Source organism: Ipomoea nil, unplaced genomic scaffold (assembly GCF_001879475.1).
Source record: "Ipomoea nil cultivar Tokyo-kokei standard unplaced genomic scaffold, Asagao_1.1 scaffold3069, whole genome shotgun sequence".
Taxonomy (NCBI): Eukaryota; Viridiplantae; Streptophyta; class Magnoliopsida; order Solanales; family Convolvulaceae; genus Ipomoea; species Ipomoea nil.
Window position 1 is genome coordinate 6587950 of NW_017619497.1, and position 21888 is coordinate 6609837.

Consider the following 21888-nt stretch of genomic DNA (forward strand, 5'->3'; position numbering starts at 1 on the left):
ATGGAGAACAAAAAGAGCAATCTTGCTTTATTTGGATGCAAGGGAAATCTCCAATCACTACCGCGAGAGTGTACTAAGTAAACTCACTTCTATGTAATAGGTAGCAAACTATACAAAATAAAGAAATCGCATTAAGAAAATCTCATACAACGATGAGCTTGATATGAGAATCATACTTTACTCCTTTGGCTACCTCTTTCTAGGGGTGACCACGGTTCCGGTTCAGAACCGGCGGTTCCAACCGGAACCGCCGGTTCTAACCGGAATTATTTTAAAAAAAATTAAAAAAAACACTATAATATTTAATGAGTGTCTTTTTATTAACTGATTCCCTCTGTATGGCAATACAGAGAACTATGAACAGATATTATTGGAATAAGGGTGGTGCAGGTGGAATACGTTGGATGGCTTGGGATCGTCTCAGTAAACCAAAAACAGCTGGGGGCCTGGGCTTTGAGGATCTAAGAGCTTTTAATCTTGCAATGTTGGGTAAACAAGGTTGGCGTTTTCTTACGAAGCCAGAGTCATTGGTTGCAAGAATATACAAGGCTAGGTATTTCCCTAAAACTGATTTTAAAAATGCTGCCATAGGAAGTAATCCTAGCTACTGCTGGAGGAGTATAATGGCTGCACATAGTCTTGTATGCGGGGGAGTGAGGAGGAGGATTGGGAATGGAAGGAATACTATTATTGGAGGGGATCCTTGGCTTCTAGATTTGGATTATATGACACACACTAATTTACCGCCTGGTATTTATGAATCAAAGGTGTCAGGTTTGATGGATCAGGATACTCATACTTGGGATCTGGATATTCTACATGATATTTTTGACCTGCAGGATGTGAACCGAATCCGTAGGGTGCCAATCTGTCCTGATTATGAGGATTCTTGGTACTGGTATAAGGAGCATAATGGATTGTATTCTGTTAAGAGTGCATATCGTCAGATTGTTGGGGAGATACAGAATAATACGACTTTTGAAAAATGGCCAGCTTTATGGAAGTTGGATGTGCCCCCAGGTGGAAAACGTTCCTTTGGAGAGCGTTGAGTGGTGTGTTGCCAACCACAACAGCACTTGTTAGTAGGAGGGTTGATGTAGATCTTGCTTGCCCCATGTGTCTTGACTATATTGAGGATATTATGCATTGTCTGATTGAATGTCAATATGCATGCCATGTCTGGAATGAGTCTAGTCTTGTTATTTCTTCTATGCATGGTGGATCTTTTGTTGAATGGTTTCAGAATGCGATGATTGTGTTAACCATGGATGTTCTTGTTCAAGTTGTTGCAGTCCTGTACCATATATGGAATGCTCGAAACTCTGCGGTATGGGAGGCTTATATGAAGATGCCCAAGCAAGTGTGTTTGGCAGCCGAAGCAGCCCTCTTGGCGTGGAGGCAGTCATGCCCAACAGCACTGTTTCGGCAGCAGCAACAACATCCAGCGCCCTCTGGTTTGCAATGCCACGTAGACGCAGCGTGGTCCCCAACGACTTGGGCTGCGGCATTCGGTGCGGTCCTCCTCGACGATCAAGGTGGCTTTGTGGCAGCTTTGAATGGACGACTACCGTTGTGTGAGAATGCTATAACGGCAGAAGCACTGGCTTGTAAGGAGGCATTATCTTGGTTAAAGGACCGGCAGATCACTTCGGTAACTCTTTCCATGGATTGTTCGGTGTTGAAGTCCTATCTATCCAAAGTAGATTTGCATCCAAGATCGTATGTTAGTATTATTGTTTGTGAGTGTCAGGCCATCATGGCTCAGTTTACTTCATGTTATTTACAGCTTGTTCCTAGACGTTTAAATATCGTTGCTCATACTTTAGCATCTAGGGTCACTGACCAGGAAAGTACTATGTTATGGGATGGTGACCCCCCTGATTTCATTGTTGCGCATATTCATTAATAATATTCGAGTTTACAGCTTTCAAAAAAAAAATTTAATTTTTTCCGGTTTGGAACCGGAACCGGCGGTTCCGGTTCCAAGATTTTACAAACCTTAACCGGAACCTTATAGGTTCCGGTTCGGTTCCGGTTTGCACAGTCACGGTTCCGGTTCAAACCGTAGGTTCGAACCGGAACCGTGATCATCTCTACCTCTTTCAGGTACAAATACGTATCCTTTTTTGTATATTCTTGGCACAACACAAAACTAGAGAGCTTATAAGATGCAAATAAAGTTAGGTGTATAAATATGCAAAAGGAACTGTCACATTTTATTTGCATTTTAAAGAAAGATAAACAATATGATATGGTATGTATACTACGTACTTCAAGTTCTTGCATACAGAGAAACAAGTTTAACTTTGATCTTTTTCAGTGCTGGTAACGCATTCTTGATGGTAATCCTCTCTCGAGGGGATTTTGTTGAGCATTTCAAGCCTACTTCAAAAATAGCCAACGCACATTGTAATTTTTCATTGTACCTTTCTTCATTCGGTCTAAGTAAGTTTGGGTCTATAATCTGATCTATATTCAGGGGAAATGCATTGTGCACCCAACTTCTTAGACTTAAATCTTCATTGAACATTTCATCTGCAGGCTGAATCCTTGTGAAAACTTCAAGCAACATGATGCCATAACTGTACATATCACTACGGTTGGACACAAGACCTTCTTGTCCATACTCTAGAAGCCGTGCAAAATTAAATAAGATACCATAAGAGTTGCATAGTGTTATGTGATGAATATTATTAAAACCAAATCCAAAAAGTGAAAAAAAAAAATTAAAACATTTACCTGGAGCAATATAACCAAATGTTGCTAAGGTGTTGAATTCCCTCTTTCTAAGAGCTTTGCAACACCAAAGTCACTCAGATGTCCCATCATATCAGCATCTATTAAGACATTGCTGGGTTTCAAATCGCAATGGATAACGGGCATGTAGTAACCATTGTGAAGATATTCCAACGCCGATGCCACATCAATCATTATACGCACTCTTTGTATCATATCTAAAAAATAATTGTGAGAATATAACCACTTGTGCAGACTCCCATTAGGCATGTAGTCTAGCACCAATGCTTTAAAATCCAAGTTGGAGCAACTGCCAAAGACTTTTGTGAGATTTTTGTGACGAATATTGCGCAAAACTTTACACTCACTATCAAAACTCCTATTTCCACCGTCATGTATCAAACGAAAAACCTTGACAGCAACGTGCATCCCATTTTTTAAAATCCCTTTATAAACTGATCCGAAGCTTCCACTACCTAGCAAGTTGCTTTCATCGAATCCATTTGTTGCCCGTTGGAGTTCATAGTAGGAATATCTTGCTGGTGTTGTTGCTGACAGAAAGTTTGGTTCTTCTGGAACCTCCTCCCTGCTGTGCTTCTTGAAAATGCATAGCACAGAAACAGAGGCAATTAGCACTATAAGAACCGCCAACGAGACAAGAACAATGAGAACCACTGTGTTGTTCTTTGATTGATGCATCCGAGGAGTATTAGAGGGGCAAGGTGGGACATGCATCCGAGGAGTCCCACATAGACCAACATTTGACAAGAATGATTCATAAGTGAAGTTGGCAAAAGGACCTCCACTTGGAATTTCTCCAGTTAATCTGTTGTACGAAACATTGAAATATTTCATGCTTACAAGTCGCTCTAATGGCTTGGGAATCATTCCGGAGATTTTATTATCAGAAAGATCCAACAATTGTAGATCCAAGAGTTTGCCAAATGTGTCAGGAATAGAACCCTGGATTTTGTTATGAGACACAGAAAAATTTATCAACTCTGTTAAACCTCCAATACTACTTGGAATTTCTCCAGATAATTTGTTATATGAGAGATCAATAAGTATTGCCGTCCTTGCATTTCCGATTTCTTGAGGTAGAGAACCGCTCAAGTTATTCGAATTCAAATCGACCCTCAAAATGTTTTCAAGGCTCCAAAGGGTAGGAGGAAAGACAGTGAAATCGTTTTCATACAGATAGATCTCTCTCAGGGAAGAAACGTTCCCTAAACAATCTGAGATTGGACCAGAAAATTTATTTTTTCCTAAGTCTATCCGGAACATATTCTGTAGTTTACAGACCACATCTGGAAATGATCCTATAAATCTGTTATCTGATATGTCTAACTCCTGAAGACCCTGAAGAGCCTGAATGGTTGCAGGCAAAAATGCAATAATGTCATTGGACCATAAACTCAACTCGTATAAGCTGCTTAGATTGCCAATCTCCTGTGGAACTCGTCCCCTGATGTTACAATATGCAACATAGAAAATTTGGAGAGTGGTGGAGAGGTTGCCGATTGCATTTGGGAGCATGGCGTTTAAAGGGTTAGCTGATAACTGTAATGAATGGAGATTTCTACAGTTTGCCAATGAAGTGATAAGGCTAAATTGAGGATCAGTTGTTAGATTGTTGTCAGGCAGACTTAGAATTTCGAGTTGTGCTAAGTTTCCAAGGGAATTCGGAATGAAGCCTACGAATTGGTTGATGCCAAGTTCAAGAACAACAAGGTTGGAAGCATTTGACATTTGGGCTGGGATAACTCCTCCAATATTGTTTGAGCCAAGGTACAATTCTTTTAAATTGTGAAGCCAATAACCTAAAGATGTTGGAAGAGTACCTGAAAACACATTAGCTGATAGTGCTAGTATTTCAAGAGTTGAAATATTGAAGATTCCCCACGGAATAGAACCACTTAATGCATTATCATTCAATCCAAGGATCTCTAGTTTATAAAGGTTGCCCAACTCTCTGGGTACTTCACCTGTCAATATAATATTCAAGTTACCCAAGTCACGAACAAATTAAATACAATATTCATATGTAGTTGTGATGTTGGCCGGAGTTCCCAAATTCACATTATAGTATCTTTCTTTCATTTTGTAGTATATCAGATAAGAAGTGTGGTGAGAATGCAAGAAATGCAACTAAAAAGAAGAGCTCTACCGACCATACCTGACAAGGAATTCTCACTAAGATCAAGAGTGTTTAGCATTGTCAAATTTCCAATTTTTCTTGGCAACGATCCATTTAGTTGATTCTCCCACATTGAAAGGACTTTAAGCTTAGTGCATTCACCTATGCTCCTTGGAATATTGCCATATAGCTTGTTCTTATACAAAGTTAGTTCTTCAAGCTTTTGAAGATGTGAACACATGTTTGGTGGGAGAATACCGGATAAATGGTTGTTTTCCAGTGTTATAATAGTTAGTGCAGAAATGTTAAAAATTGTTTCGGGTATTGTTCCTACAAAATTAAAACATGAGTCATATATAATGTATATGTATTTAAAATTATTATAGAAAACCATTAAATCTGACCAAACATGCATTACTCTGGTAGCCTAATGCAGGAACATACATACCTTCAAAATTGTTATTATCGAGTAGTAAAAGTTGAAGCATATCACAGCTCCCAATCCCTCTCGGAATTGTCCCGGCAAAATTGTTGTAATTCAACTGCAAAACTTCAAGTTTTGAGAAACTTGATAAATTCCTTGGAATATCACCATTCAGCTTGTTGAAATGCAGTTGTAGCACTTTGAGTGTTTTAGCACGTTCACATAGCTTCATTGGAAGAGGGCCAGATAAGCTATTATTGTTGAGGACCAAAACTTGTAATGTGGAAATGTTGAAGATGGTGAAGGGGATAGGACCATCAAGTTGGTTAACTTCCAACATCAGCCATTTTGCATTCTCAAGATTGCCAATCTCCACTGGAATTTTTCCACTAAAATTATTATAACTAAAATCTATGTAGTGTAGTCGGCGTAGGCTGGCTAACTCTCTCGGCAAATTTCCATAGAAACTGTTGCGACTTATGTTAAGAGAAACAAGAAATGAGAGGTTGCCTAATTGTGGAGGAAGGGTACCCACAATACCCATATTTGATATGTCTAATGTGACCACTCTACGATGTTTGGATCCGCAAACAACTCCAATCCAGTTGCAAATAGAAGCAGTGATGGACCAGTTGTTTGCCAATGTATGGTTGGGACTTAAGGTGGTGTAGGATTTCAAAGAAAGAAGAGAGGACTGATCAGTGGTGATGTTGGTGGGTATAGCGCAGGGTATGAAAGCCATTGCTAAAAACAACAAGGATAATAAAAGAGAAGATAACTTTGTGATCTCCATATATGTTAGTATGGATGAAAGTTGATATTAGGCCTGTATATATGTATTGGGTTGGTGAAGCAATGCGAATGATGGAGCTTCTTTTATAGTGGAGAGAGGTCCAAAGTGATGCATGTGTTGGGAATGGACGATCAAGAAAGTCTAAGTTGTATTCAAACAAAAAAGAAAGTCTAAGTTGTATTCAAACAAAAAAGAAAGTCTTAAGTTTATGAATGGCTTTTTTGTTTCTACTGTCGTTTTTCATTGAGTTCTACTATATTTACTTTCAAGTCTTACTTTCTGACGTGATAGTTGTTGATATATATATAACTTTTTTTCATGTGAGCTCGGTAAAGAATGAGAGTACATATAATTTTTCTTTTTCCATTACCTACATGCATTTCACCCTGAAACGATGATCTTGTGTAGTTATTAGTTATATTTAATTTAATATTTAATATTTATGTTAGAATTAATTACCATTTTAGTTCATCAATTATTTCCTAATTATCAATATAGTTTCTAGTTATCAATTTCAACTAATTTGATCCTTGAATTGTTTAAAATTTTATCAATTAACCCTAAAATGATGATTTTCACATTTTTAAATTTTTATTAATTTGGTCCCTAAAATAGTTTAATCGACAAAATTTTAAACAATTTAAAGATCAGATTGGTTGCAATTGAAAATTAGAGACTATATTCACACTTAGAAAAATAATTGAGCGGCCAAAAATAATAATTTTCCCTTTATGTTATATTGGTTTCAGATGCCCTTTTCAATTCCCTAAACTTCTGCATTTATATATATTTGTCTTGTGTTTTCGTCTGGGTATGTATGGCCTATATAATTTGGGAAGAATGTATGGCTTATATAATCATGCATTTTATATTTCTATAGTATTGAAGAATGTATTAATTATTTCCTTGACTCAGTTTTTTTTTCTCCTTGTGTTCTACGTCACCTACTGCAGCTACTAGATATTTAATTCTGTGTGATTATTTTTTCTTTTAATTGTTTGATACATCAAAAAAGTTAAATAAAGAAACAAAAACATAACACGGCCCTGTTTGGTTTTGATTTTTTTTTTTTTTTATCACTATTAATTGTTTGATTTAGTTAAAATATCAATATAAGTGTTTGGTTAATTAGCTTTTTGCAACTCTAAAATGCTAAAATTCAAAAAACCAAACACTTTTCTACAACAGCTAATGTTATCAACTAGTTATACTCTCTAATTAACACAATTAGCTAACAGCTAACCGCCATTTACCAAACAAGGCCAACGTCTTATTTTTTCGAAACTATGTCTTCTGAAGCATTTAATAATAGAATTGAAGGTGCCTCTCGCTCTCTAGCAGATGTTCTAGATTAATTGTATAAGAGCATCCACACTAGTGGTAGTTTTTTAGTAGTTTTTGTAAGTATGACTGAGAAAGGGAAAATGGAATGGGAGAAAAAGAAAACAATAATCGTTATATCCTACACCACGGCGCACATAGCACTGTGCGCCGCGCTCCTCCCAAAACGACGTCGTTTTGGGGTAGTGTTGGGAGGCGCGGTAGGAAGTTGCTGAGATTATGTGTATTTGTTCACAACGTTATGTGTATTTGTTCACACCGTTATGTGTATTGGTTCATACAGTTATGTGTATTTTTTATACAATTATGTACATTCTTTTTATACAATTATGTACATCCGAATCAGAAAATTTGTGTGTATTATGTTAAGAGTTGATGTGTATTATGTTAAAAGTTTATGTTTATTATGTATTATGTTAGATTATGTGTATTATCTTTTAAAAAGAGTATGTATATTTTGTTATATAATTATGTACATTCATGTATAACATTATGTGTATTCTAGTATAACATTATGTACATTCTTGAACAACGGATTTTTTTTTAAAGAAAGACTACTGCCATTCACTGGGACGGGAAATTTCAAAAAAAAAAAAATAATTAAAACGTCGTCATTTTGCATCTGGGCGCATAGTACAACGCGCGCCGTGGTGTAGGATATAAATTGCCAGAAAACATAAATGTCAAAAAAAAATTAACAGAAGAGACTTATTAGGCGACACACGCCGGCTTGTACGTGCACTCAACGGGCAAGAGAAGCATATCTGAATAGCTTTTCTCTCTCATCCTGAAGCCCAGAAAATACCATGTCCATTCCTCCTTGCAAATACAAATTCTTATCTCTCCTTTCACCTCTCTCTTTCAAATCATCGTATCTCACTTCCAACTCATCTAAAAAATTATGAAAAAATCACTAATATGGATGCTCTAATTTTTTATTTTTTATTTAAAAAATTCAATGATTAGTTTTTTTTTTTTTTTTTGCGGTGATCATGGTATATATATGGTTCTTGGGTCCAACAAGATATAAACATTTATGCAGCCCGAATTGAATGTTAGGAAGAGCAGTGCAACAATTCATCAAATACATTGAGCCCATTATCAAGTCTCCCACTCCAATTCAAGATATACAAACTTCCATTTCTAAAATCAATATAATTGCTATTATACAGGGGTGAGATTTAGCCCGTACATATTTTCGGATGATGACGGTAAGTTTTCCTTGTCACTCAAATTTATTCAAGAAAAATTAGATTAAGAATGATTATTAGAAAATATGTTGGTTTAGTGATGAATGATTAGGTTAAAGAATGGTTTAAAGTTCGGTGAAATTCTGAAGGTACAATTTATAGTGAAATTAACAAATTTATGATTTAACTAGTTAATACAAAAGGACGGGTGAATCAATAGAAACTTGCACTATCATCATATTATAAAGGCTATTAGCCTCTGCCTATCTAAGGTTCTAGAGTCGAGATTGATGTTATTTAATTAGTTATATATATATTTATAGATTAGAGCTTTTTTTAAAAAAATATTAATGACCGATACTGAATCCCTCATTCAGTTTTTTTTTTTTTTTTTAAACTCCTAAAATATGACTAATACCGGCGACAAAAGATAAAGTCATTTAGGCTAAAGTCAAAGACACAAGTCAAATCAGAAATTTTTACATTATGCTGGATAAATCGAGTCCTGAGATCGAGACATAAAGATTTATCATCTTCTTGATAAACCATTGTATCAGGTAGCACTTATCAGTTATCATATCATATGATTAAAAAGCTAAGATGAAAATCCGAAATAAAATGTGTAATTACTTGATTGGTTGTCGTGATAAACTTTGCCGGCAAGTGGAGACGCACCAACCAAAATAATAATTGGTATAAGGTAGCTAGTCGCATTTTTGATAAGTCATGATGAAAGTTTCTGCACGTGCAAACCCAAGATGGAAACATGTAGGGTGTAACAAGTTGTGGGAATGGGGACACCCTGTTACAGTGTGACAACAATCACACACAGTAATTTCCAATTTCTATGTACAGTGGATTCTAGGTATGAAACAAGGATGTACATTAGTACATTACATCTTCCCATCATCTTGTCTCCTGCAACTTTCTCCATGATTGTGAAGGATAGATACTTGTTTGTTTTTATTCTTTGTAACTCAATTTTCATATGTACTAACCACTTATGCTTGTTTGTTTTTATTCATTGTAATTTTATTATTTCAGACCAATAAATCATTATCATGTTTGTTATTGTTTATCTCCGTCTCTTTATCTAATAGTTAATTAATGAAAAAGTAAGAGTTATTCACCATTTTGGTTCCTCAATTGTTTTTCAACTGTCAATGTAGTCCATAGTTTTCAATTTTAACCAATTTGATTCTCGAATTGTTTAAAATTTTGTCAATTAAACTATTTTCGGGTCCAAAATGGTAATTTCCACATTTTTAAAATTTCGTCAATTTAGTTCCAGAAAGGGTTTAATTGACAAAATTTTAAACAATTCGAAAATCATATTAGTCAAAATTGAAAAATAGAGATAACATTGACAGTTAATAAACAATTAAAGGATCACAGTGTTGATTTCCTCAAAAAGTAATTAAATTATTAGTACTCGCGTTTTACCATTTTTACTAATCTCTGGGACATAAGTATTACACTTGACTTTGGAGTTCAAACTTGTGATACAAAAATTTCAAATTTTTCATGCCCTTTTTCAATTGAGATGGATACACTTTTGACACAAAATAACAAGTTTTTAGTGTATATCTTTTTTGGTATTTAGGTAAAAAAAAAAAAAATTTGCTTATAAATTATAGAGAATTGAATTTCATTTATTCGGATGACACAACATTGAAATGTTCGATAATTGCAATGTTTTTCTATTTTATTTTTTTGAAAAAATTTATAAAACAAAAATAGAAAATAGTATTGAGACATACTATTTGATCCACTAGCAAGATATCTTCCACCTAACATCCCAAATGTTAATTGGTTGAGAGTGAGTTAGGTGGCTTTTCAAAATGCAAAAACATAATGTATGAATTCATGAGCACTATTTAGGGATGTCGAGTTAGGCCAAAATTTACAAATTTATCTTGGATTATTTTGTGGTAGAATGTGATAACTTTAAAAAACAAAATGATCCGTGCGAGTTGATAATTATTGTATGAATTTATGGACACCATCTAAGATTGTCAAGGTGGCCAAAACTTGTAAAATTAGAATGCATTTTTAAATGTCAGTACAATTTTTTTTTTTTTGATACTTTTTAAATTTAGCCTTGGCTTGCAAAAAGTTTAATTGGCTAGCATTGATACCCCTGCCCATCACTTGGCCACCTACTTAATCCTTCACTACCCACCCAATTTCATCCAAGCCTAGACGATACAATTTTCTCACTATTAAAACCATTATTGCTGTCAAGGACTTTGTGGTACAGTGACATCAAATTGTTCTATCATATGAAAGATTATAAGTTTAATAGATTTCTTCAATCAATATTATTCTTATTTTCACTAGTCACAACTCACAATACATGTCTTCAATCAATCAATCACTATTAAATTGATTTTTTTTGAAAGCACTATTTGATACATGACTTCAATCAATCAATCACTATTTTAAATTGATTTTTTGAAATTAAAGCACTATTGAATTGATTGAAATCGTTGTCTTATAGTATGCCATTCGTAACTAACAAGTGATGGGATATTTGTTACTCTTTTTTTTTGGAGAAGGGATATATGTTAGTTGAATGATACAAAATTAAAAGGATATTAAATTTGGCAACCAAATGTGTGATAATTGATTGTACACATGGTGTAAAAATAGAATTTCAATGTCATATCTCAAAAGGGCAATGGCCCAATTTAAGGAACAAAGCGTGGAAGCTTGTCTCCTTAATTAAACACACATGATACAAAAGCATACCTAACCATGTATAGATCATCAAATGTAAATAACCTTATATCAGCCTCAATATAATTCAATTTTTCACACACCCGAAGCCTCGACGAAAAAATTATTTTTCTGCTTAACAACCTACCCACCCTAAAAATTATTTAATCCGAAATATAATAAACACTATACACACCATCAGATACTTACAAATTTCTCTTGTTGAATTATATCTCTAATATAATTCCAAGCAAATCCCATGTGATTACGTCCACTTCTCATTAACACAAGGAACTTTGGTTTTATAACAGATGATGTGACATTGGGAACAAATAATTTAATGTGTTTTTACAAGTTTACACGAAAGAACCATGGAAGAACAAATGCTATAACCAGGCATCCCATCAAGAAATTACAGAGCGGCTGCCGTTCCAGGCAACATCTGCTACCACTTTCGCCGGAGCTGCCACTGTGGCCGGAGGAGGGTCTTCCATCACTCCACTCTTCCATGAAACTTCTGCTCCCTGCGCCTGTAACATTTCTTGCAGTTTCCCCACATATTTCGCAGAATCTGCAAACAAAAGTGTTGGAAGAGTCACCAAGAGAATGTACATATATAGAACAGATAATCAAGAATGTAATCACTTAGCCCGCACTTTAGCTCAGTTGATTCATGAATGATAAATTGTAAATAATGACACATAATGGAGCCTATTAGTCGCATTGTGAGATTACACCTAAAATATTGTGGGCTCTTGATGACACTAGACACTAATTGTAAATTGTAAGTAATGATACATGATCGAGCTTATTAGTCGTAGTGTGAGAGTTACACTTAAAATATTGTGGGTTTAAATCAAGTTGAAAGCAAAATGTGGTCGGAAATAGCAACAATGGTTTTTCCGGATACCAAAAGTGGTCGGAACAATGTTTTCGACTTGATTTAAGATCACTTTCAGGTGGTCCGAAAGTGGTTCTTGTTGACACCGAACACTAGTTGTAATTACCTGTTTCCTTTGAGCTTAAACCATGCCTCTGCACATCGCAAATGGGAGAATCCGAGCTCCCCTTTACAGCCGCAACCAAGCTCAATCAAATCCTTAGTTTTGGCCTCATCTTCTTTTGCGTTCAAGTGGCATATTCTGCACACCCTTTGCCCCTCCGTCTGTACATCAATACAACACGAAAACCCGTCTTCTTTCAGGCGGCCCTTCGCTTTCGCCGCCACACAACTCTCATCGTTTTCATTATCCGGTTCTATCACGATTACTGTTTCTGCCACCGTTTGACCACCCGCCGGAGAAGTCAGTTTCCGATCAGCTTCTTCCATCTTGTCGCCGGATTCTTGATCCATGGGTATGTAGCTTAGTCAGTGTGTGTTCCTTATCACGCCGCCGGGATAAGGTAACAAAGACTAAAACCAATATCTGTGCAGACACATTATTCAACATTTACTTGGAATTCAAGGCGATGGCTTGCCAATCAAGATCCATTACGTACACGCAACGAAGACGACGACTCTATATGGGTCAGGTTGACTCACTCTCTCTGTTTCTCTGCCCTTTGGTTTTTGTGTAACAGTATTGTATAGATTAACATTAAAGAAAACGAAAGTTTTCGTGCACACTTTGAGCAAATAAACGTAAAGTCATCGCCATTCGCCGCTCTCCGCAACACCTACATAGTAGGTGATTATTTACGTTATTGTCGGTCCACGCGTTTTAGACAATCCTGGTAAGACAAAATAACATAAAATGAAATTTTAAATTGCGGTATAAATATACGTAGTTTTCACTTAATTTAGATCGGGATAAGGTGGATTCAAGTTTTTCATAGCGAGACAAAGAGATAGATAAATTGTACGCTCCAAATGAATAAATAGTTTTGTACTACTATATATGCAATACCCTTTTAAAGGGTGGTTGAGCTTGAACAATATTTTTCGATACTATTATATTCTGCTAACAATCCTCACCCTCAAAAGATTTGTGTCTAGGTCCACAAGTAGTCCACCACATTAAGTAAAATTCTTTATTAAGACTTCATATTAAATCTTTACCTTTAATTTACTATATTTAATCTAATATTAGGTACCAATTGAATTGTACATGCGAACCGTGTTCAATAACCATTACCATTAGGAAACCTGGTTTTTGCTGTGGGTGAAGATAAATAGACTAATACTCCAAAGGAATCTATCCTTATCTACTCCAAATTATTTTAGTTTGGCATTATTGTCCAAATTGTCTTGTTGATGGGGATACACCAAAACTAGGTGGCCGCTAATGATAATAAAACAAAACTACTAAACTAGAATACCCAAACATTATTGTTAATTGTTAATTCCCAATAAAAGAAACAACAGAACAAAGACTAAAAATATTAATATCTGCTCCCTATTTTACCATCTTCACTGCCCACTCCCATCTCCAGCCAAGCTAGATCACCTTGGACTCTTGGAGGAACCAAGGCAACAACCTGCTTTGAGCTCTGGCTAGCAAAACGCTCTTGTCTTTCCATTAACCGACGGTTAATGACATAATTGGCCCTGTTTGGTAAAATAGTTACTAATTTTGGCTTGTTTGATCACACTATTAGTTGTTTGACTTGACTAAACAACCAATATAAGTGTTAGGCTAATTAGCTTTCTCTACCGCTTGTTGCTCCAAAAGGCTAAAATTCAAAAAACGTAATTTTTTCGATTAGTTTTTATGAGAAAGTAATTTTAAATATAATAAACTATAAGCTAACAACTAATTTACCAAACATTTTTCTACAATCAGCCAATACTATCAACCAATCAAACTCACTGACCCAATCAGCTAATGACTATCCACCAACTAATTTACCAAACATTTTTTTTTTTACTTTTTGGTATACTCTTGGTGCAACACAAACTAGAAAGAGAGCTTAATTATAAGAGGCAAATAAAATTAGGTGTATAAATATGCAGAAAGCTACAATAGCAACTGTCACATTTTATTTGCATTTTAAAGAAATAGGTATACAATATGATATGCTATGCATACTACTTCAAGTTCTCGCATACAGCGAAACAAGTTTAACTTTGATCTTTTCCAATGCTGGTAACACATCATTGATGGCCATCCTCTCTCGAGGGGATTCTGCTGAGCATTTCAAGCCTACCTCAAAGATAGCCAATGCACATTGCAATTTTTCATCGTACCTTTCTTCATCCGGTTTAAGTAAGTTTGGGTCTATAATCTGACTTATATTTGTAGGAAATGCATTGTGCACCCAACTTCTTAGACTTAAATCTTCGTTGAACATTTCATCTGCAGGTTGAATCCTTGTGAAAACTTCAAGCATCATGATACCATAACTGTACATATCACTACGCGTGGACACAAGTCCTTCTTGTCCATACTCTAGAAGCAGTGCAAAATTAAATAGGATACCATAAGAATTGCATAATGTTATGTGTTAAAACCAAATCCAAAAAGTGAAAAAAGAAAAAATGAAAAAAATTTACCTGGAGCAATGTAACCAAGTGTTGCTAGGGTGTTTGTAATGTCAATAGAATTCCCATCTTCTAAGAGCTTTGCAACACCAAAATCACTCAGATGTCCCACCATATCAGCATCTATTAAGACATTGTTGGGTTTCAAGTCGCAATGGATAATAGGCTTGGAGTAACCATTGTGAAGATATTCCAAGGCCGAAGCCACATCAATCATTATACTCACTCTTTGTATCATATTCAAGTAATAATTGTGAGAATATAACCACTTGTGTAAACACCCGTTGGGCATGTACTGTAGCACCAATGCTTTAAAATCCAAGTTGGAGCAACTGCCAAGGACCTTTGTGAGATTTCTGTGACGAATGTTGCGTAAAACCTCACATTCGCTGTCGAAACTCCTATGTGAACCTTCATGTTCCAAACGAAAAACCTTGACAGCTACGTGCATCCCATTTGTTAAAATCCCTTTATAAACTATCCGAAGCTTCCACTACCTAGCAAGTTGCTTTCATCAAACCCATTTGTTGCCCGTTGGAGTTCATAGTACGAATATCTTGCTGTAGTTGTTGCTGACAGAAAGTTTGGTTCTTCTGGAACCTCTCCCCGGCTGTGCCTCTTGAAGATGCATAGCACAGAAACAAAGGCAATTAGCACTATAAGAACTGCCAACGAGACAAGTACAATAAGAACCACTCTGTTCTTGTTTGATTGATGGGCAGGGCAAGGTGGGACATGCATCCGAGGAGTACCACTACATAGACCATCATTCCCCAAGAATGATTCATAAGTGAAGTTGGCAAAAGGGCCTCCACTTGGAATTTCCCCGCTTAATTTGTTGTACGAAACATTGAAATAGTTCATACTTATAAGTCCCTCCAATGACTTAGGAATCATTCCGGAGATTTCATTATCGGAAAGATCCAATGAATGTAGATCCATGAGTTTGGCAAATGTGTCAGGAATATTACCCTGGATTTTGTTATGAGCCACAGAAAAATTCATCAACTCTGTCAAACCTCCAATACCACTGGGAATGTGTCCGGATAGTTTGTTATGTGACAGATCAATAAGTATTGCGGTCTTTGCATTCCCAATTTCTCGAGGTAGAGAACCGCTTAAGTTATTGGAATGCAAGTCGAGCATCAAAAGATTTTCAATGCTCCATAGACTAGTAGGGAAGGAAGTGAATTCGTTTTCATTCATATAGATCTCTCTCAGGGAAGAAATATTCTTTAAACAATTTGAGATTGGACCTGAAAATTTATTTCTGCCTAAATCTATCAAAAACAGATTCCGTAGTTCAAATATCACATCTGGAAATGATCCTATTAATCTGTTGTCTGATATGCTGAAATCCTGAAGACTCTGAAGAGCCTGAATGGTTGTAGGCAAAAATCCTATAATGTCATTGGACCATAGATTCAACTTGTATAAGCTGCTTAGATTGCCAATCTCCTGTGGAATTTGTCCCCTAATGTTACAATTTGCCACGCCAAAAATTTGAAGAGCGGTGGAGAGGTTGCCGATTGCATTTGGGAGGACAGTGTTTAAAGGGTTAAACGACAATGATAAGATTTGGATGTATCTACAGTTTGCCAATGAAGTCATAAGGCTAAATTGAGGATCAGTTGTTAGATTGTTCTTAGTCAGACGTAGATATTTGAGTTGTGCTAAGTTTCCAAGGGAGTTCGGAATGAAGCCTGTGAATTGGTTCTCGCCAAGTTCAATAACAGCAAGGTTGGAAGCATTTGAGATTTGGGGAGGTATAACTCCTCCAATATTGGTATCGCAAAGATACAATTCTTTTAAATTGGGAAGCCAATAACCTAAAGATGTTGGAAGAGTACCTGAAAACTCATTAAATGACAGTTCCAGTACTTCAAGAGTTGAAATATTGAAGATTCCCCACGGAATAGAACCACTTAATCCATTATTCTGCAACTCAAGCTTCTCTAGTTTATCAAGGTTTGCCAACTCTCTTGGTATTTCACCTGTCAAAATAATATAATATTCAAGTTAAGTGACCCAAGGCACAAACAAATACAATATCCATATGTAGTTGACATGTTCGAGTCGAATCTCAGATTCACATTATAATATCTTTCTTTCATTTTATAGTTCAATAAGAAATGAATGTGTTGAGATTGCAAGACATAAAACTAAAAAGAAGAGCTATACTGTCCATACCTGACAAGGAATTCTCCCACATTATGAGGTATTTAAGTGAAGAGCATTCACCTATGCTTCTTGGAATGTTTCCTCGTAGCTTGTTCATATACAAGTAAAGTTCTTCAAGATTTTGAAAATGTGAACACATGTTTGTTGGGAGAGTACCAGACAGATTGTTGTTTCCCATGTTTATAGAAGTTAGTGTAGAAATGTTAAATATTGTTTCAGGTATTATTCCTACAAAATTAAAACATGAGTCATATATAGTGTATATGTAATTTTTTTTTTTTTTTTAATGTTATTAACTCTATTACAATGCAATATATGTTCATAACTACTTTCTCAATAGAGAGCTAATAACGCCTCCACTAAGTGTATATGTATTTAGAATATAATTATTACAGAAAATCGTTAAACTTTTCTAGTACCGCAGCCAAACACAAGTACATATACATACCTTCTAACTTGTTTTTCTCAAGTCTTAAAATCTGAAGCATATTCAAGTTCCCAATCTCTCTTGGTATTTCACCTGCCAATTCAATCATGAACAAATACAATATCCTTATGTAGTTGTCATGATTATTGAGTCTATTTCTAGATTTGCATTATAATAACTTTATTTTATTTTGTAGCTCAATAAAAAAAATTATACTTTTTGAGAGTGTAAGACAATTTAAAAGAAGATATATCTATCCTTTATACCTGACAATGAATTCTTAGTAAGTTCAAGATCGTTTAGCATTGTCAAATTTCCAATCTCTCTTGGCAACAACCCATTTAATTGATTATCCCACATATAAAGGTATTCAAGTGATGAGCATTCACCTATGCTCCTTGGAATGTTGCCATATAGCTTGTTCTTATACAAGTAAAGCTCTTCAAGCTTGTGAAAACGTGAACACATGTTCAATGGGAGAATACCAAATAGACTGTTGTTTGCCATGCTTATATAAGTTAGTGTAGAAATGTTAAATATTGTTTCTGGTATTGTTCCTACAAAATAAAAGCAAAACACGAGTTATGTATACTATATACTTATTTATTAGAATTATTACACAAAATCATTAAATTTGTTGGTTTTCAAATGTTCTACTAGCCAAATGCAGGCTCATATACATACCTTCCAAATTGTTATGACTGAGTCTTAAAATCTGAAGCATATTCAAGTTCCCAATCTCTCTTGGTATTTCACCTACCAATTCAAGTTACCCAAGCTAAATCATGAAGAAATACAATATCCTTATGTAATTGTCATGATTATTGAGTCTATTTCTAGATTTGCATTATAATAGTTTTTTATTTTAATTTTGCCCCTGAATTAAGAAATTGTACGTGTTAAGGGTGGAAGACAATTAAAAAGAAGAGATCTATTGTTCATACGTGACAATGAATTCCTAGCAAGTTTAAGATCGTTTAGCATTGTTAAATTCTCAAGTTATCTTAGTAACGACTCATTATGTTGATCTAGTAGCGAATTACATACATACCTTTCAAGTTGTTATTATCGAGTCTTAAAATCTGAAGCATATTCAAGCTCCCAATCTCTCTAGGTATTTCACCTGCGAATTCAAGTTACCCAAACTATGTCATGAGCAAATGCAATATCTATATGTAGTTGTTATGATGGAGGGAGTCTATTCCTAGATTTACATTATAATCTTTATTTACCAAATTAAAGACGACTATTAAAATTATTTCGAGTATTATTCCAACAAAATTAAAACATAAGTACTGTATGGTATATATGTTTTTAGAATTATTATGGAATACCATTAAATCTATCATTTCCAATGGTTTCACACTACCAAAGACGTACAAGAACGTACCTTCTTGTTCAAGAAGGTTACTTTAATAACCAAAGACATCAAAGAACATACCTTCTAACTTGTTACTGCCAAGACTTAAAATCTGAACCATATTTAAGCTCCCAATCTCTCTCGGAATTGTCCCGACAAAATTGTTGTATGTCAACCGCAATTGTTCAAGTTCTGAGCAACCTGATAAATTCTTTGGAATTTCACCATTCAACTTGTTGAAAGACAAGCGAAGTACTTTGAGTCTGGTAGCATGTTGACATAGCTTCATGGGAAGAGAGCTAGATAAGCTATTGTTGTTGAGGACCACATTTTGCAATGTGGAAATGTTGAAGATGGTGAAGGGGATAGGACCATCAAGTTGGTTAACTTCTAATATCAGCCATTTTGCATTCTCAAGATTGCCAATCTCCTCTGGAATTTTTCCACTAAAATTATTATAACCAAAATCTATGTACTGTAGCCGACGTAGGCTAACTAACTCTCTAGGCAAATTTCCATAGAAATTGTTGTGACTTATGTTAAGAGAAACAAGAAATGAGAGATTGCCTAATTGTGGAGGAAGGGTACCCACAATACCCATATTTGATATGTCTAATGCGACCACTCTGTGGTGTTTGGATCCGCAAACAACTCCAATCCAGTTGCAAATAGAAGCAGTGATTGACCAGTTATTTGCCAATGTATGGTTGGGACTTAAGGTGGTGTAGGATTTCAAAGAAAGAAGAGAGGATTGATCTGTGGTGATGTTGGTGGGTTGGGCGCTGGGTATGAAAGGCATTGCTAAAATGAACAAGAAGAGTAGAGAAGATAGGTTTGTGATCTCCATGTTAGTATGCATATATGAGAATTGATACATACAGGCTAAGGTTTCCATGAATAAATACTACTTGCACGGCACCAAATCTACTCAACGAGTGGACTTCAATTTATTATGTATCATTTATCTTAACGAAAATGCATTATTACAATAATATATGACTTCAATTCATACTTTCGTATCCTACGGGTCTTCACTCAGCTCTGATCTTAAGTTGACGACCCCACTATTGGCTGTATGCATGCACAAATACAAAATATCAATTCTCCTTAATTCATTGCTACGCTGTTCATAATTAATCAGCTCTAGCATGCATTAGACTAATAGAGCTCATCTCCTTTAATTTTAATTAATTTAATTTGTATATCGATCAGCTTGAAAGGCATGCATGGAAGTCTATGGCAGGGACTTTATTATTAGCCCCAGAAATTGGATCAGTTACCTGGAAACACACCAATAACCACGTACACTCAGAGGCTTAATATTAATTGATTAATATTTTCTTCAACATACAACAAGCTTAAAATTAAAGTCAGATACTTTAATTTCTATATATTGGCCTGTTGACATACAAAGCTAGCTAGTATCTTGTAGTCGATCTGTCTGGTTATTGAACCACAACAGTCCCTGTATAATATAGGCACCATAAATGTATCATTTAAATGTAAGTATTGTGAGTCCTTGTAATACTTGTTTGTTAAAATTTAATAATTTTCTATTATGCATAGAGTCATTTTATCCTAGGAAATCTAAGTTATAACGCTCGTAGCACCAAAAAAAATGTAGCAAATAAGGTTTTAAGAAAGGTATACTACGTTTCACACGACTCAAACTAATTCTTATTCTTTAGTTCTTGTATGTGCTTGTTATTTTCGGGACTAATATTTTTACGTAGTATTATATCCCTAACACAAACAACATAATGACTATAAAAATAATACAAATAAGTCCAAAATTAACATCTAATATCAAATTCAAAATACCAAGTTCAAAAAAAAAAAAAAAAAAAAAACACACACACACATTCTTTGTTCACATTACAAGCCAAAAACATTAAAGCATAAGAAATTTAGATTCCGCATCCCACAAAACTTAATACCTTCAAATCCAATTTCAAAACTTAAACTGAATGAGAACTGAGAAGAAGATAATTCATAATTGAATTGGTAAGACGGTATGATTGGTAGGAAAAATATAATTAAAGTTTTAAAAAATACGCTCTTAAAAATAAAATTAAATAAATTACACTTAAATGAGCTTGTTCGTGAAGCACCTTAAACGAAAATTAAACAAGCATGTTTGTGATAAACACGAACAATTATCGAAAGCTTGTTCGTTAAGTTGACAATGAGTTTTACAAAAGTGGCGTGACCCTTGGAGCAAGATAGAGTCTGAAACCAGAATGAGACATATTATTTGTCTTTAATTTAACTACCATTTTAAATTTTACATTAATCTAAAGGAAGGCCACTAGACCTCAAGACAAAGACCAAGGCAAAGTCTTCGTTGGACGACAAAGACCTTAGACCTCCGTCCTGAGAGTTGTGCAAGGGACTATTCTCCGTCCCAAACGCAATACATATATATATGGCTATTATATTTTTAGATGTTTGGACGTGCTTTACCCGCCGAATAATTCATATTTTGTGGACAAAGTAGTCTCAAGGGTCACAAATAAAAAAATAACAATTAGGATAGACAATAACAAATTTAACAACTGGGGCAGGCAAGGAATATGTTATTTAGTCACAATATCCAATTTATTTATTCTTTTGATTTGATCTTGGCTATGGCTTACTTAAGATAATAGATTTTTTTATTTTTTCATGAAAGCAATAGGAGTAAAGTTCACGCAAGTCCGAGTGATAGCGGTATTCCTCTTAGAATAGTCAATTAGGGTGTGCTCAAATTTTATTCCTAGCTACTAATTTAATGATTTGTATATATATGGTGGGAATTAATTTGATGCAAAGAAAGCAAAAGGTTGCAAGACTTCTCAATTTATTTTTATTTTTTGAACACTACTAGCTTTATTACAAATAGAAATTAGTTGGAAAAATTGGAGAGAGACCAAAAACAATTAATAATAAGGGAAAATAATATTTGTTTTTCGTGAATTATATGCTAATATATAGAACTTTTTTTTCTTTGAATTATTCTTGTATTTACATTTATCAGATCTCCTTAATTATTTTAAAAGTAGCGTCATCCCTCCTTCTCTGTTAATAAATATTGTTTCTGGTATTATTCCTACAAAATTAA

General features: G+C 35.0%; 4 protein-coding genes across 5 annotated transcripts in view; 1 reads left to right on the plus strand and 3 right to left on the minus strand.

Moving 5' to 3' along the window:
• Window positions 1-1114: 1114 nt before the first annotated feature.
• On the plus strand, window positions 1115-1906 carry LOC109164800. The gene has a single exon (XM_019313348.1). It carries the CDS (start codon window positions 1115-1117, stop codon window positions 1904-1906), a length of 792 nt encoding a protein of 263 aa, XP_019168893.1.
• Window positions 1907-2536: 630 nt separating this feature from the next.
• LOC109165085 overlaps window positions 2537-21888 on the minus strand; it is a 137369-nt gene continuing 118017 nt past the window's right edge. Inside the window, exons 25-32 of the mRNA XM_019313702.1 lie at window positions 18870-18900; window positions 18480-18551; window positions 17695-17985; window positions 17450-17521; window positions 17011-17229; window positions 16378-16814; window positions 2740-4284; window positions 2537-2628 (exon numbers count right to left, since the gene is read on the minus strand). Coding sequence (XP_019169247.1) covers window positions 2764-4284; window positions 16378-16814; window positions 17011-17229; window positions 17450-17521; window positions 17695-17985; window positions 18480-18551; window positions 18870-18900 — 2643 coding nt within the window. The 3' untranslated portion in view covers window positions 2537-2628; window positions 2740-2763. The remainder of the gene's footprint in view (window positions 2629-2739; window positions 4285-16377; window positions 16815-17010; window positions 17230-17449; window positions 17522-17694; window positions 17986-18479; window positions 18552-18869; window positions 18901-21888) is intronic.
• LOC109165089 lies at window positions 11543-13016 on the minus strand. 2 transcript variants are annotated; one of them, XM_019313705.1, is made up of 3 exons: window positions 12719-13016; window positions 12347-12687; window positions 11543-11910 (listed from the first exon to the last, which is right to left on the minus strand). In XM_019313705.1, exons 1-3 carry the CDS (start codon window positions 12788-12790, stop codon window positions 11688-11690), a joined length of 636 nt encoding a protein of 211 aa, XP_019169250.1. In that variant the 5' UTR covers window positions 12791-13016; the 3' UTR covers window positions 11543-11687. The 2 variants fall into 2 exon arrangements, with proteins under 2 accessions (XP_019169250.1, XP_019169252.1); XM_019313707.1 differs by having other exon boundaries at window positions 12347-13006.
• LOC109165088 (receptor kinase-like protein Xa21) lies at window positions 14257-15287 on the minus strand. The gene is made up of 2 exons (XM_019313704.1): window positions 14833-15287; window positions 14257-14728 (listed from the first exon to the last, which is right to left on the minus strand). The coding sequence occupies exons 1-2, from the start codon at window positions 15269-15271 to the stop codon at window positions 14373-14375; spliced, it is 795 nt and encodes a 264-aa protein (XP_019169249.1). The 5' UTR covers window positions 15272-15287; the 3' UTR covers window positions 14257-14372.

Coding starts and splice junctions, on each gene's coding strand:
- LOC109164800 (XM_019313348.1), top strand. CDS start 1,115: ATGTGTCTTGACTATATTGAGGATATTATGCATTGTCTGATTGAATGT.
- LOC109165089 (XM_019313705.1), bottom strand. CDS start 12,790: ATGTTGAATAATGTGTCTGCACAGATATTGGTTTTAGTCTTTGTTACC. Junction 12,688..12,718: donor CCCGGCGGCGTGATAAGGAA/CACACACTGACT, acceptor ATACCCATGGAT/CAAGAATCCGGCGACAAGAT. Junction 11,911..12,346: donor TTTAAGCTCAAAGGAAACAG/GTAATTACAACT, acceptor TTTTGTTTGCAG/ATTCTGCGAAATATGTGGGG.
- LOC109165088 (XM_019313704.1), bottom strand. CDS start 15,271: ATGCACGTAGCTGTCAAGGTTTTTCGTTTGGAACATGAAGGTTCACAT. Junction 14,729..14,832: donor ACTTGGTTACATTGCTCCAG/GTAAATTTTTTT, acceptor CACTGCTTCTAG/AGTATGGACAAGAAGGACTT.